The sequence below is a fragment of the Staurois parvus genome, unplaced genomic scaffold (assembly GCF_062004578.1).
Source record: "Staurois parvus isolate SC_StPar_1 unplaced genomic scaffold, SC_StPar_1.0 ptg000582l, whole genome shotgun sequence".
In the NCBI taxonomy this organism is placed as follows: Eukaryota; Metazoa; Chordata; class Amphibia; order Anura; family Ranidae; genus Staurois; species Staurois parvus.
In genome coordinates, this window is record NW_028318378.1 from 1,316,002 (window position 1) to 1,329,429 (window position 13,428).

The 13,428-nt window shown below is 47.1% G+C and overlaps 1 protein-coding gene across 1 annotated transcript; it reads right to left on the reverse strand.

Moving 5' to 3' along the window:
* Positions 1 to 9,793: 9,793 nt before the first annotated feature.
* On the reverse strand, positions 9,794 to 11,576 carry LOC149450124 (uncharacterized). The gene has a single exon (XM_089692355.1). It carries the CDS (start codon positions 11,574 to 11,576, stop codon positions 10,680 to 10,682), a length of 897 nt encoding a protein of 298 aa, XP_089548481.1. The 3' UTR covers positions 9,794 to 10,679.
* Positions 11,577 to 13,428: the final 1,852 nt, after the last annotated feature.

A 13,428-nucleotide genomic window follows, 5' to 3' on the forward strand; every position in this document is an offset into this window, starting at 1 on the left:
ACTAGAAATTGGAGGAATTGTTTCTTCTTCCTGAAATCCAGACCTAGAGAGTTATAGAAAAGAACCAACAAACCCCACAAAGTCTTTTTATAGAGATTTATTCCATCAAATCCAAACTATTCTACACATATTTATTCCATGGAATATGAAGAGATTTTTCTATCAATAATCCCATCAAATCTGCGTGTTTATTGGACTTTATTCCCAGCAATAATCAATCAGGAATCCATGCCAGCAATCATCAGATCAATAGGAATGTTTCCAATATCCAGTGATCACGGTTTGATCCTCCAACATATACAGTGCACAGAATGATAAATCTATCCCATGAAATGGATCCTATTGATTGGTTGATGTCATTTATTGATCTATTGATTCCCTTCTATGATAGAATAGATTGATTTCTCCATGTATTGATCATCCTCTCCATATACAGTTGTGTTCAAAATAATAGCAGTGTGTTGAATAAAGTGAATAAAGCTGAAAATCCTTCTAATAGCTTTTATTTCCATCCACACAAATGCATTGGGAACACGACACATTCTATTCCAAATCACAACATGAAGAAAAATACATCAAATTTGTGTTGTTCCTCTAAAAAAATGGAAGAAAAGTGAATATTAGACGGTTCAAATAAATCGCAGTGTTTGTATTCTTCTTTACAAACTTAAACATTCACTATATAAACTGAGAAATGTTTGAAGATTTTGCTTTCCTTTGAATGACTTCATGAATATTTGGTTGTAGTCGCACTGTTTCTGAGAACTGCTGCACATCTGTGTTGCATGGAGTCACCCAACTTCTGGTCCCTGTGATCAGGTATTCCAGCCCAGGATGATTGGACCACATTCCACAGTTCTTCTCTATTTCTTGGTTTTACCTCAGAAACGGCATTTTTGATGTCACCCCACAAGTTTTCTATTGGATGAAGATCCGGGGATTGGGCTGGCCACTCCATAACGTCCATCTTGTTGGTCTGGAACCAAGATGTTGCCCATTTACTGGTGTGTTTGGGGTCGTTGTCTTGTTGGGACACCCATTTCAAGGGCATTTCCTCTTCAGCATAAGGCAGCATGACCTCTTCAAGTATTCTGATGTATTCAAACTGATCCATGATCCCTGGTATGCGATAAATAGGCCCAACACCGTAGTATGAGAAACACCCCCATATCATGATGCTTGCACCACCATGCTTCACTGTCTTCACAGTGTACTGAGGCTTGAATTCAGTGTTTGGGGGTCGTCTGACAAACTGTCTCCGCCCACTAAACCCAAAAAGAACAATCTTACTTCCATCAGCCCACAAAATGTTGCGCCATTTCTCTTTAGGCCAGTCAATGTGCTCTTTGGCAGATTGTAACCTCTTCAGCACGTCTTTTTCCCAACAGTGGGACTTTGCGGGGACTTCTTGCAGATAGCTTGGCTTCACATCGGCGTCTTCTAATTGTAACAGTCCTCACAGGGAACGTCACACCTTCTTTCATCTTCCTGGAGCTGATTGTTGGCTGAGTCCGCCCCATTTTGGCTATTCTTCTATCCATTCCAATGGTAGTTTTTCGCTTTCTTCCACGTCTTTCAGGTTTTGGTTGCCATTTTAAAGCATTTGCCATCATTTTAGCTGAGCAGCCAATCATTTTCTGCACTTCTTTATATGTTTTCCTCTCCAATCAACTTTTTAATCAAGGTACGCTGTTCTTCTGAACAATGTCTGGAACGACCCATTTTCCTCAGAATTTCAGAGAGAAATGCACTGTAACCAGCATGTCCAACATTTGCTGCCTTCCTTCCTTAAATAAGGGCAATAATTGCCACCTGTTTATCAAAGAATGAATGACCTCACTAATAGAACTCCACACTGCTATTATTGTGAACACGCCCCTTTCAATGAGTGATTCAATGACACAGAATCAGCAGCATGCATGTCATGACTGTTGGGTCTGTTGGATTTCTATTACTCTACTACACCTGCTAGGAAATTATCTGCCATGTAGAAATATCATTTCTACCAAAAACAGTGATTGATCCAGTTAGTGATGTCTGACTGCTAGCATTTTGAACACAACTGTACATCAGTGTTAGTGTTTTGAATTTTATCCATTGGGCAATTGGAGGCCAGTGGAGGGATTGGCAGAGAGGAGTGGAGGACACTGAGTGGAGGCCAGTGGAGGGATTGGCAGAGAGGGGTGGAGGACACTGAGTGGAGGCCAGTGGAGGGATTGGCAGAGAGGGATGGAGGACACTGAGTGGAGGTCAGTGGAGGGATTGGCAGAGAGGGGTGGCAGATACAGAATGGTTAGTAAGGTGGATGAGTCTGGCAGCAGCATTCATGATAGACTGAAGAGGGGATAGCCTGAGATGAGTTCGGCCAATGAGGAGGGAGTTACAATAGTCAAGGTGAGATATAACAAGGGAGTGAATAAGTTGCTTAGTGGTTTCTGAGGTTAGGAATGGGCATATCTTGGAGATGTTGTGGAGGTGAAGTCTACATGAGTTTGTCATCGACTGGACCTGGGGCTGAAAGGACAGATGGGAGTCTAGGATTACACCTAGTACCCTGGCATGAGGGGAGGGACTGATGGTTGTGTTATTGATCTTGATGGAGAAGTCAGGGGAGGGGGCCCGGGTTTGAGGAAGTGGAGTGACATCCATGCCGATATGTCACTTAGTAGGTTATTAATGTGAGAGGAGACTGAAGGGGTGAGGTGAGGAGGAGACTGAAGGGGTGAGGTGAGGAGGAGACTGAAGGGGTGAGGTGAGGAGGAGACTGAGGGGGTGAGGTGAGGAGGAGACTGAAGGGGTGAGGAGGAGACTGAAGGGGTGAGGTGAGGAGGAGACTGAGAGGGTGAGGTGAGGGGTAGAAAGATAGATTTGTGTGTCATCAGCATAGAGGTGGTAGTTGAAGCCTTGGGAGGTTATCAAGTGACCAAGGGAGGAGGTATAGATGGAGAAGAGAAGGGGTCCAAGGACAGAACCTTGAGGGACCCCAACAGAGAGAGGGAGTGAAGAGGAGGTGGCAGCGTACATCTATCCGAATAGACATAGTAATGAATCTGACTGAATCCAAAAAATTTCTAACAACATTTTCAGATACATTAGGAAGTAGGTTGTTAAGAAGCAGGCGACCGCTGCATCCTGCCAGAGGGATTCCCCGCTGTCAACAGAATGTAAACAAAACAAGTGCCGGTTTAAAAAAATAAATAATAAAAAAACAGCATAGAGGTCCCCCCAATCCTTACCAAGCCCATTGGATCTGGTATGGATTTTGAGAGGAACCCCATGCCAAAATTAAAAAACAGAATAGGGTCTCCCCCCAAATACATACCAGACCCTTATCCAAGCATGCAGATTGGTAGGCCAGGAAAAGGGAGAACAAGGGAACATATAGTATAGTAGCTGGTCAATAAGCATCATATCTGGCAGAGGTGGTTCTCTGGTAGTGAGGGGGTTGGTGTTCTGCCTCTCTCCTAGTGGTCAGTTCCCCGGAAGTATCTGGGACCAAACCCATGGTATGGAGATCTCATGTACCTGGCCACATGGTATGGGAGAGCTGAAGGAGTAAAGTGAAGTGAACACATGAGATATGTCCTAGGTGCACAGCAGGACCCCATTCTGTCACTGGTAGTGAGGGGGTTGGTGTTCTGCTTATCTCCTAGTGGTCAGTTCCCCAGAGGTATCTGGGACCAAACTCATGGTATGGAGATATCAAGTACCTGGCCACATGGTATGGGAGAGCTGAAGGAGTAAAGTGAAGTGAACACATGACATATGTCCTAGGTGTAAAGCAGGACCCCATTCTGTCACTGGGAGTGAGGGGGTTGGTGTTCTGCCTATCTCCTAGTGGTCAGTTCCCCAGAAGTATCTGGGACCAAACCCATGGTACAGGGATCTCATGTACCTGACCACATGGTATGGGAGAGCTGAAGGAGTGAAGTGAAGTGAACACATGAGATACGTCCTAGGTGTACAGTGGGACCCCATTCTGTCACTGGGAGTGAGGGGGTTGGTGTTCTGCCTCTCTCCTAGTGGTCAGTTCCTCAGAAGTATCTGGGACCAAACCCATGGTATGGAGATCTCATGTACCTGGCCACATGGTATGGGAGAGCTGAAGGAGTGAAGTGAAGTGAACACATGAGATACGTCCTAGGTGTACAGCAGGACCCCATTCTGTCACTGGTAGTGAGGGGGTTGGTGTTCTGCCTATCTCCTAGTGGTCAGTTCCCCAGAAGTATCTGGGACCAAACCCATGGTACGGAGATCTCATGTACCTGGCCACATGGTATGGGAGAGCTGAAGGAGTAAAGTGAAGTGAACACATGAGATACGTCCTAGGTGCACAGCAGGACCCCATTCTGTCACTGGTAGTGAGGGGGTTGGTGTTCTGCCTCTCTCCTAGTGGTCAGTTCCCCAGAAGTATCTTGGACCAAACCCATGGTACAGAGATCTCATGTACCTGGCCACATGGTATGGGAGAGCTGAAGGAGTAAAGTGAAGTGAACACATGAGATACGTCCTAGGTGCACAGCAGGACCCCATTCTGTCACTGGTAGTGAGGGGGTTGGTGTTCTGCCTCTCTCCTAGTGGTCAGTTCCCCAGAAGTATCTGGGACCAAAACCATGGTACGGAGATCTCATGTACCTGGCCACATGGTATGGGAGAGCTGAAGGAGTGAAGTGAAGTGAACACATGAGATACGTCCTAGGTGTACAGCAGGACCCCATTCTGTCACTGGTAGTGAGGGGGTTGGTGTTCTGCCTATCTCCTAGTGGTCAGTTCCCCAGAAGTATCTGGGACCAAACCCATGGTACGGAGATCTCATGTACCTGGCCACATGGTATGGGAGAGCTGAAGGAGTAAAGTGAAGTGAACACATGAGATACGTCCTAGGTGCACAGCAGGACCCCATTCTGTCACTGGTAGTGAGGGGGTTGGTGTTCTGCCTCTCTCCTAGTGGTCAGTTCCCCAGAAGTATCTTGGACCAAACCCATGGTACAGAGATCTCATGTACCTGGCCACATGGTATGGGAGAGCTGAAGGAGTAAAGTGAAGTGAACACATGAGATACGTCCTAGGTGCACAGCAGGACCCCATTCTGTCACTGGTAGTGAGGGGGTTGGTGTTCTGCCTCTCTCCTAGTGGTCAGTTCCCCAGAAGTATCTTGGACCAAACCCATGGTACGGAGATCTCATGTACCTGGCCACATGGTATGGGAGAGCTGAAGGAGTAAAGTGAAGTGAATACATGAGATACGTCCTAGGTGTACAGTGGGACCCCATTCTGTCACTGGTAGTGAGGGGGTTGGTGTTCTGCCTCTCTCCTAGTGGTCAGTTCCCCAGAAGTATCTGGGACCAAACCCATGGTATGGAGATCTCATGTACCTGGCCACATGGTATGGGAGAGCTGAAGGAGTAAAGTGAAGTGAACACATGAGATATGTCCTAGGTGCACAGCAGGACCCCATTCTGTCACTGGGAGTGAGGGGGTTGGTGTTCTGCCTCTCTCCTAGTGGTCAGTTCCCCGGAAGTTTCTGGGACCAAACCCATGGTATGGAGATCTCATGTACCTGGCCACATGGTATGGGAGAGCTGAAGGAGTAAAGTGAAGTGAACACGTGACATATGTCCTAGGTGCACAGCAGGACCCGATTCTGTCACTGGTAGTGAGGGGGTTGGTGTTCTGCCTATCTCCTAGTGATCAGTTCCCCAGAAGTATCTGGGACCAAACCCATGGTATGGAGAGCTCATGTACCTGGCCACATGGTATGGGAGAGCTGAAGGACTAAAGTGAACACATGACATATGTCCTAGGTGCACAGCAGGACCCCATTCTGTCACTGGTAGTGAGGGGGTTGGTGTTCTGCCTATCTCCTAGTGGTCAGTTCCTCAGAAGTATCTGGAACGAAACCCATGGTATGGAGATCTCATGTACCTGGTCACATGGTATGGTAGAGCTGAAGGAGTAAAGTGAAGTGAACACATGAGATACGTCCTAGGTGTACAGGGGGACCCCATTCTGTCACTGGTAGTGAGGGGGTTGGTGTTCTGCCTCTCTCCTAGTGGTCAGTTCCTCAGAAGTATCTGGGACCAAACCCATGGTACGGAGATCTCATGTACCTGGCCACATGGTATGGGAGAGCTGAAGGAGTGAAGTGAAGTGAACACATGAGATACGTCCTAGGTGTACAGCAGAACCCCATTCTGTCACTGGTAGTGAGGGGGTTGGTGTTCTGCCTCTCTCCTAGTGGTCAGTTCCCCGGAAGTATCTGGGACCAAACCCATGGTAAGGAGATCTCATGTACCTGGCCACATGGTATGGGAGAGCTGAAGGAGTAAAGTGAAGGGAACACATGAGATATGTCCTAGGTGTACATCGGGACCCCATTCTGTCACTGGGAGTGAGGGGGTTGGTGTTCTGCCTATCTCCTAGTGGTCAGTTCCCCGGAAGTATCTGGGACCAAATCCATGGTACGGAGATCGCATGTACCTGGCCACATGGTATGGGAGAGCTGAAGGAGTAAAGTGAACACATGAGATATGTCCTAGGTGCACAGCAGGACCCCATTATGTCACTGGTAGTGAGGGGGTTGGTGTTCTGCCTATCTCCTAGTGGTCAGTTCCCCGGAAGTATCTGGGACAAAACCCATGGTACGGAGATCTCATGTACCTGGCCACATGGTATGGGAGAGCTGAAGGAGTAAAGTGAAGTGAACACATGAGATACGTCCTAGGTGCACAGCAGGACCCCATTCTGTCACTGGTAGTGAGGGGGTTGGTGTTCTGCCTCTCTCCTAGTGGTCAGTTCCCCAGAAGTATCTGGGACCAAATCCATGGTACGGAGATCTCATGTACCTGGCCACATGGTATGGGAGAGCTGAAGGAGTAAAGTGAAGTGAACACATGAGATACGTCCTAGGTGTACAGTGGGACCCCATTCTGTCACTGGTAGTGAGGGGGTTGGTGTTCTGCCTCTCTCCTAGTGGTCAGTTCCCCAGAAGTATCTGGGACCAAACCCATGGTATGGAGATCTCATGTACCTGGCCACATGGTATGGGAGAGCTGAAGGAGTAAAGTGAAGTGAACACATGAGATACGTCCTAGGTGTACAGGGGGACCCCATTCTGTCACTGGTAGTGAGGGGGTTGGTGTTCTGCCTCTCTCCTAGTGGTCAGTTCCTCAGAAGTATCTGGGACCAAACCCATGGTACGGAGATCTCATGTACCTGGCCACATGGTATGGGAGAGCTGAAGGACTAAAGTGAACACATGACATATGTCCTAGGTGCACAGCAGGACCCCATTCTGTCACTGGTAGTGAGGGGGTTGGTGTTCTGCCTATCTCCTAGTGGTCAGTTCCTCAGAAGTATCTGGGACCAAACCCATGGTACGGAGATCTCATGTACCTGGCCACATGGTATGGGAGAGCTGAAGGAGTGAAGTGAAGTGAACACATGAGATACGTCCTAGGTGTACAGCAGGACCCCATTCTGTCACTGGGAGTGAGGGGGTTGGTGTTCTGCCTCTCTCCTAGTGGTCAGTTCCCCAGAAGTATCTGGGACCAAACCCATGGTATGGAGATCTCATGTACCTGGCCACATGGTATGGGAGAGCTGAAGGAGTGAAGTGAAGTGAACACATGAGATACATCCTAGGTGTACAGGGGGACCCCATTCTGTCACTGGTAGTGAGGTGGCAGAGGTATCGCTGGGCTGGTGGAGAGAACATGGGCTCAGTGTGTCCCTCCTAATGCTACATACAATGAGGAAGGTGTGTAGTGACATGGGATGTATATTACACAGCTGCACATGGTGTACAACTCATCTGTAAGCCGGGGTTCTGCCTAACCATTGACTTTCACATTAACACAGCCCCACCTGGTCCTGGGCATTGATGAGTGTGCACACAAGAGGAGCAGTACCCCTGCCTGCAGAGCAAGTAACCCCGCCCACAGGGAGCTGGGGAGGATCCTGGGACACAGAAGGTTTTTTACCTTAGAATTCGTTAATGTCAAAGAAAACTTTAGAACCACTATAACCTCTTCACACTGACAGTACACATAAATGCGGCTGGGCCTTGACGCCGAGCAGCCGCGTATTTCAATTTCTGCCTTTTGGTGGGTGGCTTTAGCTTCTTTCTCTGTGCCCTGAGCCTCCATTTCTGCCTTCTTATGTGTGCCCTGAGCCTCCATTTCTGCCTTCTTATGTGTGGCCTGAGCCTCCATTTCTGCGGCCTGAGCCTCCATTTCTGCGACCTGAGCCTCCATTTCTGCGGCCTGAGCCTCCATTTCTGCGACCTGAGCCTCCATTTCTGCGGCCTGAGCCTCCATTTCTCCATTGGTCACCAATGTAAGGGACCGCTACACTGACCACTGATATAAGGAGCTTCTTCTCCTAGTGGTCACCAATGTAAGGGACCACTACACTGACCACTGATATAAGGGGGTCCTTCTCCCATTGGTCACCAATGTAAGGGACCACTACACTGACCACTGATATAAGGGGGTCCTTCTCCCATTGGTCACCAATGTAAGGGACCACTACACTGACCACTGATATAAGGGGGTCCTTCTCCCATTGGTCACCAATGTAAGGGACCACTACACTGACCACTGATATAAGGGGATCCTTCTCCCATTGGTCACCAATGTAAGGGACCACTACACTGACCACTGATATAAGGGGGTCCTTCTCCCATTGGTCACCAATGTAAGGGACCACTACACTGACCACTGATATAAGGGGATCCTTCTCCCATTGGTCACAAATGTAAGGGACCACTACACTGACCACTGATATAAGGGGGTCCTTCTCCCATTGGTCACCAATGTAAGGGACCACTACACTGATCACTGATATAAGGGGTCCTTCTCCCATTGGTCACAAATGTCAGGGACCACTACACTGACCACTGATATAAGGGGTCCTTCTCCCATGGGTCACCAATGTAAGGGACAAATACAATGACCACTTGGGATGATCTCTGGGTTTAGTTGTCGGAGAGTAGGGATGAGACGACAGTACAAACCAAACTTTGCCTGTTCCGGTCCCGTGTTTTGCAGGAGCCGATCATCACATATAGAAGAGACATTTCTACCACTTCTATATATAACAGCTTCCCGCTGTCACTGGTGCCTGAGGAAGACATGGATGGGTACAGCGGCCACACCCCCAGGAATCAGTGATGTCATTGGGAATCCCTGCCATGTAAGGAAGGGGGCGGGGATAGCAGTGACATCACTGACCAAATATGGTCACTGGTCACATTTGGGTAATGAGGTCCCACCATCCCTGTCCCTTCACTTATGTAGATGATGACAGTTTAGGGAGCTGTCATTGGGCTGGTGCTATTGTCGGGTACTATATACCCCATACTCATTCACATGGGGGGACGGTATATGGGGGCCCCTTGTTATTAAAGGGGGTTCCAGAATCCAATATGACCCCCACCCACAGATCCCCGCAGCCACCAGCCAAGGTGCTATACCTGGGGGAATCCCCCCTGGTAAGGTGACCCCCATGTTGTGGACATGTGGTCTGGTATGGATCAGGAGGGGGGGCACACTACAGCCCCCCTCTGCACTCTGTATGGTGGGCTGTATATGATATACTGCTGACCCCCGCACTCTGCGCCGTTATTGAAGGGTGTGAGGTGTCACCGAGGAGCAATGTTCTATATTGAAGTTTGCCGTCATTGCACCGACACACACAATAGTTTTTGTTCAATAAATGTTTTATTATAATTTTACATTTAACAAGATTGAAGCATAAAAATCAGGAAATAGTAAAGGAAGGAATCCGATTGGTCAGGAAGATCCCTTGTCTGGAATGTGGGGGCGGAGTCATTATTATTGGTGTACAATACAATACACAACGTGTTCCATTATTATAACAAAGTATTGTAGAAAAGATCCCAACATAGAAAATGGGGGAAAGGAGGAAATAAAGGCGGATATGAAGGGGAATCTGTGTACGGGGAACACCTTAACAATCACCACCATTTTATTCTCCAGGGCCTCTGATGTCACAGAATAGATGTTTGGGGGTTTATCTCATCTTCAGGACCAAAATCTGCATTTTCCCATGTGTGCAAAATCATGCAGAAACAGCTCTGGCAGTGAGAGGGTTAATGTGGGCTAGATGGGATCCCTCTGCTGGGGTGACATTAGAGCTCCCCCTAGCTGCAGCCTGGTAATAACATTGCTGGGAGGTCTCTTCATTTCTCTGCTCCATACTTCCCGTCTTTATAGAAACGTCTCCTGACATTTGGGGGTCTATTCATAGAATGTTTGTATAGCAATTCCCTCAGTGAGAGTTCATGTCCATTCCTCCTGTGTGAATGGGGGAACCAATGTTATTAGGATCACATCTGAACTGCTAGAATGTCTTCCATTGATGGAAAATACATTGAAAACTTCTCCTGCCATCAATGACCGACCCGGTCCCACACTTCATCTATGTCTTTGGGGACCTCTGATCTCCTTATGGACTGTTTCTTCCATGATGAAGATCAGCCATGGAGTATATCTGAGGTGTATATCAGGGTGTGCTTCTTCCCCACATGAGAGCTGGGATGTCCAGCAACATTCATCTAGAAGACATTTCCCGCACTCAAGGCACTAATACACCTCCAGGGTTGTCTGTGACCCCAGATGTACAGGAAGACAGAACTTCAGTGAGGAACATTTCCCTCACTCAGGACAGGAAAGTGGTTTCTTCCCTTTGTGAGTTCTCTGATGAATGGAAAGATTGAAGTTCCTTGAAAAACATTTCCCACACTCAGAACAGGAATATGGCTTCTCGCCCGTATGAGATCTCTGATGTCTAGAAAAATGGTACTTCTGTGAAAAACATTTCCCACACTCAGGACAGGAATATGGCTTCTCCCCTGTGTGAGATCTCTGATGTTTAGAAAGAATGGACGTCTGTGAAAAACATTTCCCGCAATCAGGACAGGCATATGGCTTTTCCCCTGTGTGAGATCTCTGATGTTTGTAAAGATTAAACTTCTGTGTAAAACATTTTCCACACACATGACAGGAATAAATTACTTCCCCTGTGTGAAGCCTTTCATGTGTGACAAGATGTGATTTTAATCCAAAACATTTCCCACACTCAGGACAGGAATATGGCTTCTCCCCTGTGTGAGATCTCTGATGTGTGTAAAGATGTGACTTCTGTGAAAAGCATTTCCCGCACTCAGAACAGCAATATGGCTTCTCCCCCGTGTGACATCTTTTATGAACTTTAAGATTGTATTTATAATGGAAACATTTCCCGCACTCTGGACAGAAATACGGCTTCTGCCCCGTGTGAGATCTTATATGCAAATTAAGATGAGATTTATAATAGAACCACTTCCCGCACTCAGTACAGGAGAGGCTCTTCCCTGTTGGAAGGCCGGCCCGATCCTGCACAGTCTGAGGTTCCTCAGGATACGAGGAATCCGATGGTCCATCTACACTGGGTGGTGCCGGATGGACATTGGAGGGAGCCGGGTTTTCTCCTGGACTATACTGTGTGATGTCCTCATCTTCTACTTTCCAGTCTGGAGACAAAGTGAGACAATCCTCGGAGGTTTTCCTCATCTCCCGGCCATGGACTAAAATACAAAGACAAAGAGGATTACTAGACAGGAGCTGATTGGTTCCCCCAAACCAGGACTCCGCCCACATCAGGCAGCTTGGTCTCTGAGGAGCTTACAATTCCACCCTCAAGGGAACTAGGAAATGGCTCCTCTGATCTCCTACCAGGTCATTTCTTTATTCATGGACCTTAGTCAGAGAGTGAGGAAACAACCAGAACTGTCTTTTATAGGAGGGACAGTGATGAGGGGATTATAGGACGAGGGTCCCCACCCCCTCTATCACTCATCACCATCTTCCCAACACAAGAAGTACTGCACTTCATTATTTAGTCCATGATTTAGTCATGAAGAACAGCGGGGCTGAGCCCCACCAGAGGTCAGAGAGTGAGGATGGGGGGAGAACAACCAAGATGAAGACTGGACTGATCCTGAAGACCACCATCATTGGGGTATTGACTCCTCCCTCATTATCACTTTCTGTTTAACCTCCCTGGCGGTATGATTATTTCAGATTTTTGGTGCTGAAAGCGGTACATTTTTTTGCATGGAAATATGTATTTTTTTTATTGTAGGCTCTAATTTTTAGGAAAAACTCACTGAAATCTGTCCGAACAAGAGTCTAGTAAACATCCCGGGTATGATAAAATTTGAAACACAAAATCATAAATTATAATTTAATAAATAATCATAAAAATAATATAAAAATAATAAAAAATTTAATTCAATAATATAATCAAACCAAAAACACTGAAATGTGAAATATAGCGCCAAGTTCGCACATCGCTGAGCTCAGTCGCAGAATCGTTTTCAGTGTCTGATGAGGAATTTCCCCCACGAATCATTATCACTCAATTCTGCAAGTGGTTCTGATTTACTATCGCTGTTCTCTAGTTGATCTAAACCGCTTTTGACCTAAAGGGACACTTTTTGGACGCCATGGACGTTTCTCAGTTTCCAGGCAGAAAGAACAGACAAAATGCAGGCAGGGTGCAGGACAAAGCACTCGGGACAAGATGTATGTGAAATTGGTTGAGACAGCAATGTTTTACTATGTAAAATGTAAAAAAAAAAAAATGACATTTTTTAAAATTTTTAAATTTCCCGCCGCCGGCGGCGCCCGTACGTCCCGACGTCACAGGGACAGGACACAGAAGCCGGATGCCGGCATCGGCCGGAGGAGATGGCCGGGGACGCTGCAGGGGACACATCGTGGGAGCGCAGGGTAAGGTAAGTGAAGAACACATGCCGGAGCAGCGCCGCAGAGTAAGCCCGAGTGTAGCTCGGGGTTACCGCTTTTGGTACTGAAATGTTACCCCGAGCTACACTCGGGAATACCGCCAGGGAGGTTAAGGGTCCAAAGTTGGAGGATGTTATCACATTATTATCACCATGTAAAAGTCTGTGCTCCAATCACATCATCCGATATAAAATGTCCAGCTGGGAGGAAATGGGTGTAACAAAAGAGAATCCATATTATGTGTATATATAGCAGTGGGGGGAGGGGGAGAGCAGAAGTCAGGAGTATGTAATGTACAACATAGAGTATATAGTGCAGGGGTCAGGAGTATGTAATGTACAACATAGAGTATATAGTGCAGGGGTCAGGAGTATGTAATGTACAACACGGAGTATATAATGCAGGGGTCAGGAGTATGTAATGTACAACATAGAGTATATAGTGCAGGGGTCAGGAGTATGTAATGTACAACATAGAGTATATAGTGCAGGGGTCAGGAGTATGTAATGTACAACATAGAGTATATAGTGCAGGGGTCATTGGTATGTAATGTACAACATAGAGTATATAGTGCAGGGGTCAGGAGGATGTAATGTACATCATAGAGTATATAGTG

Bases quoted from the DNA above. Each gene is read 5' to 3' on its own strand.
- LOC149450124 (XM_089692355.1), bottom strand. From the start codon at position 11,576: ATGAGGAAAACCTCCGAGGATTGTCTCACTTTGTCTCCAGACTGGAAA.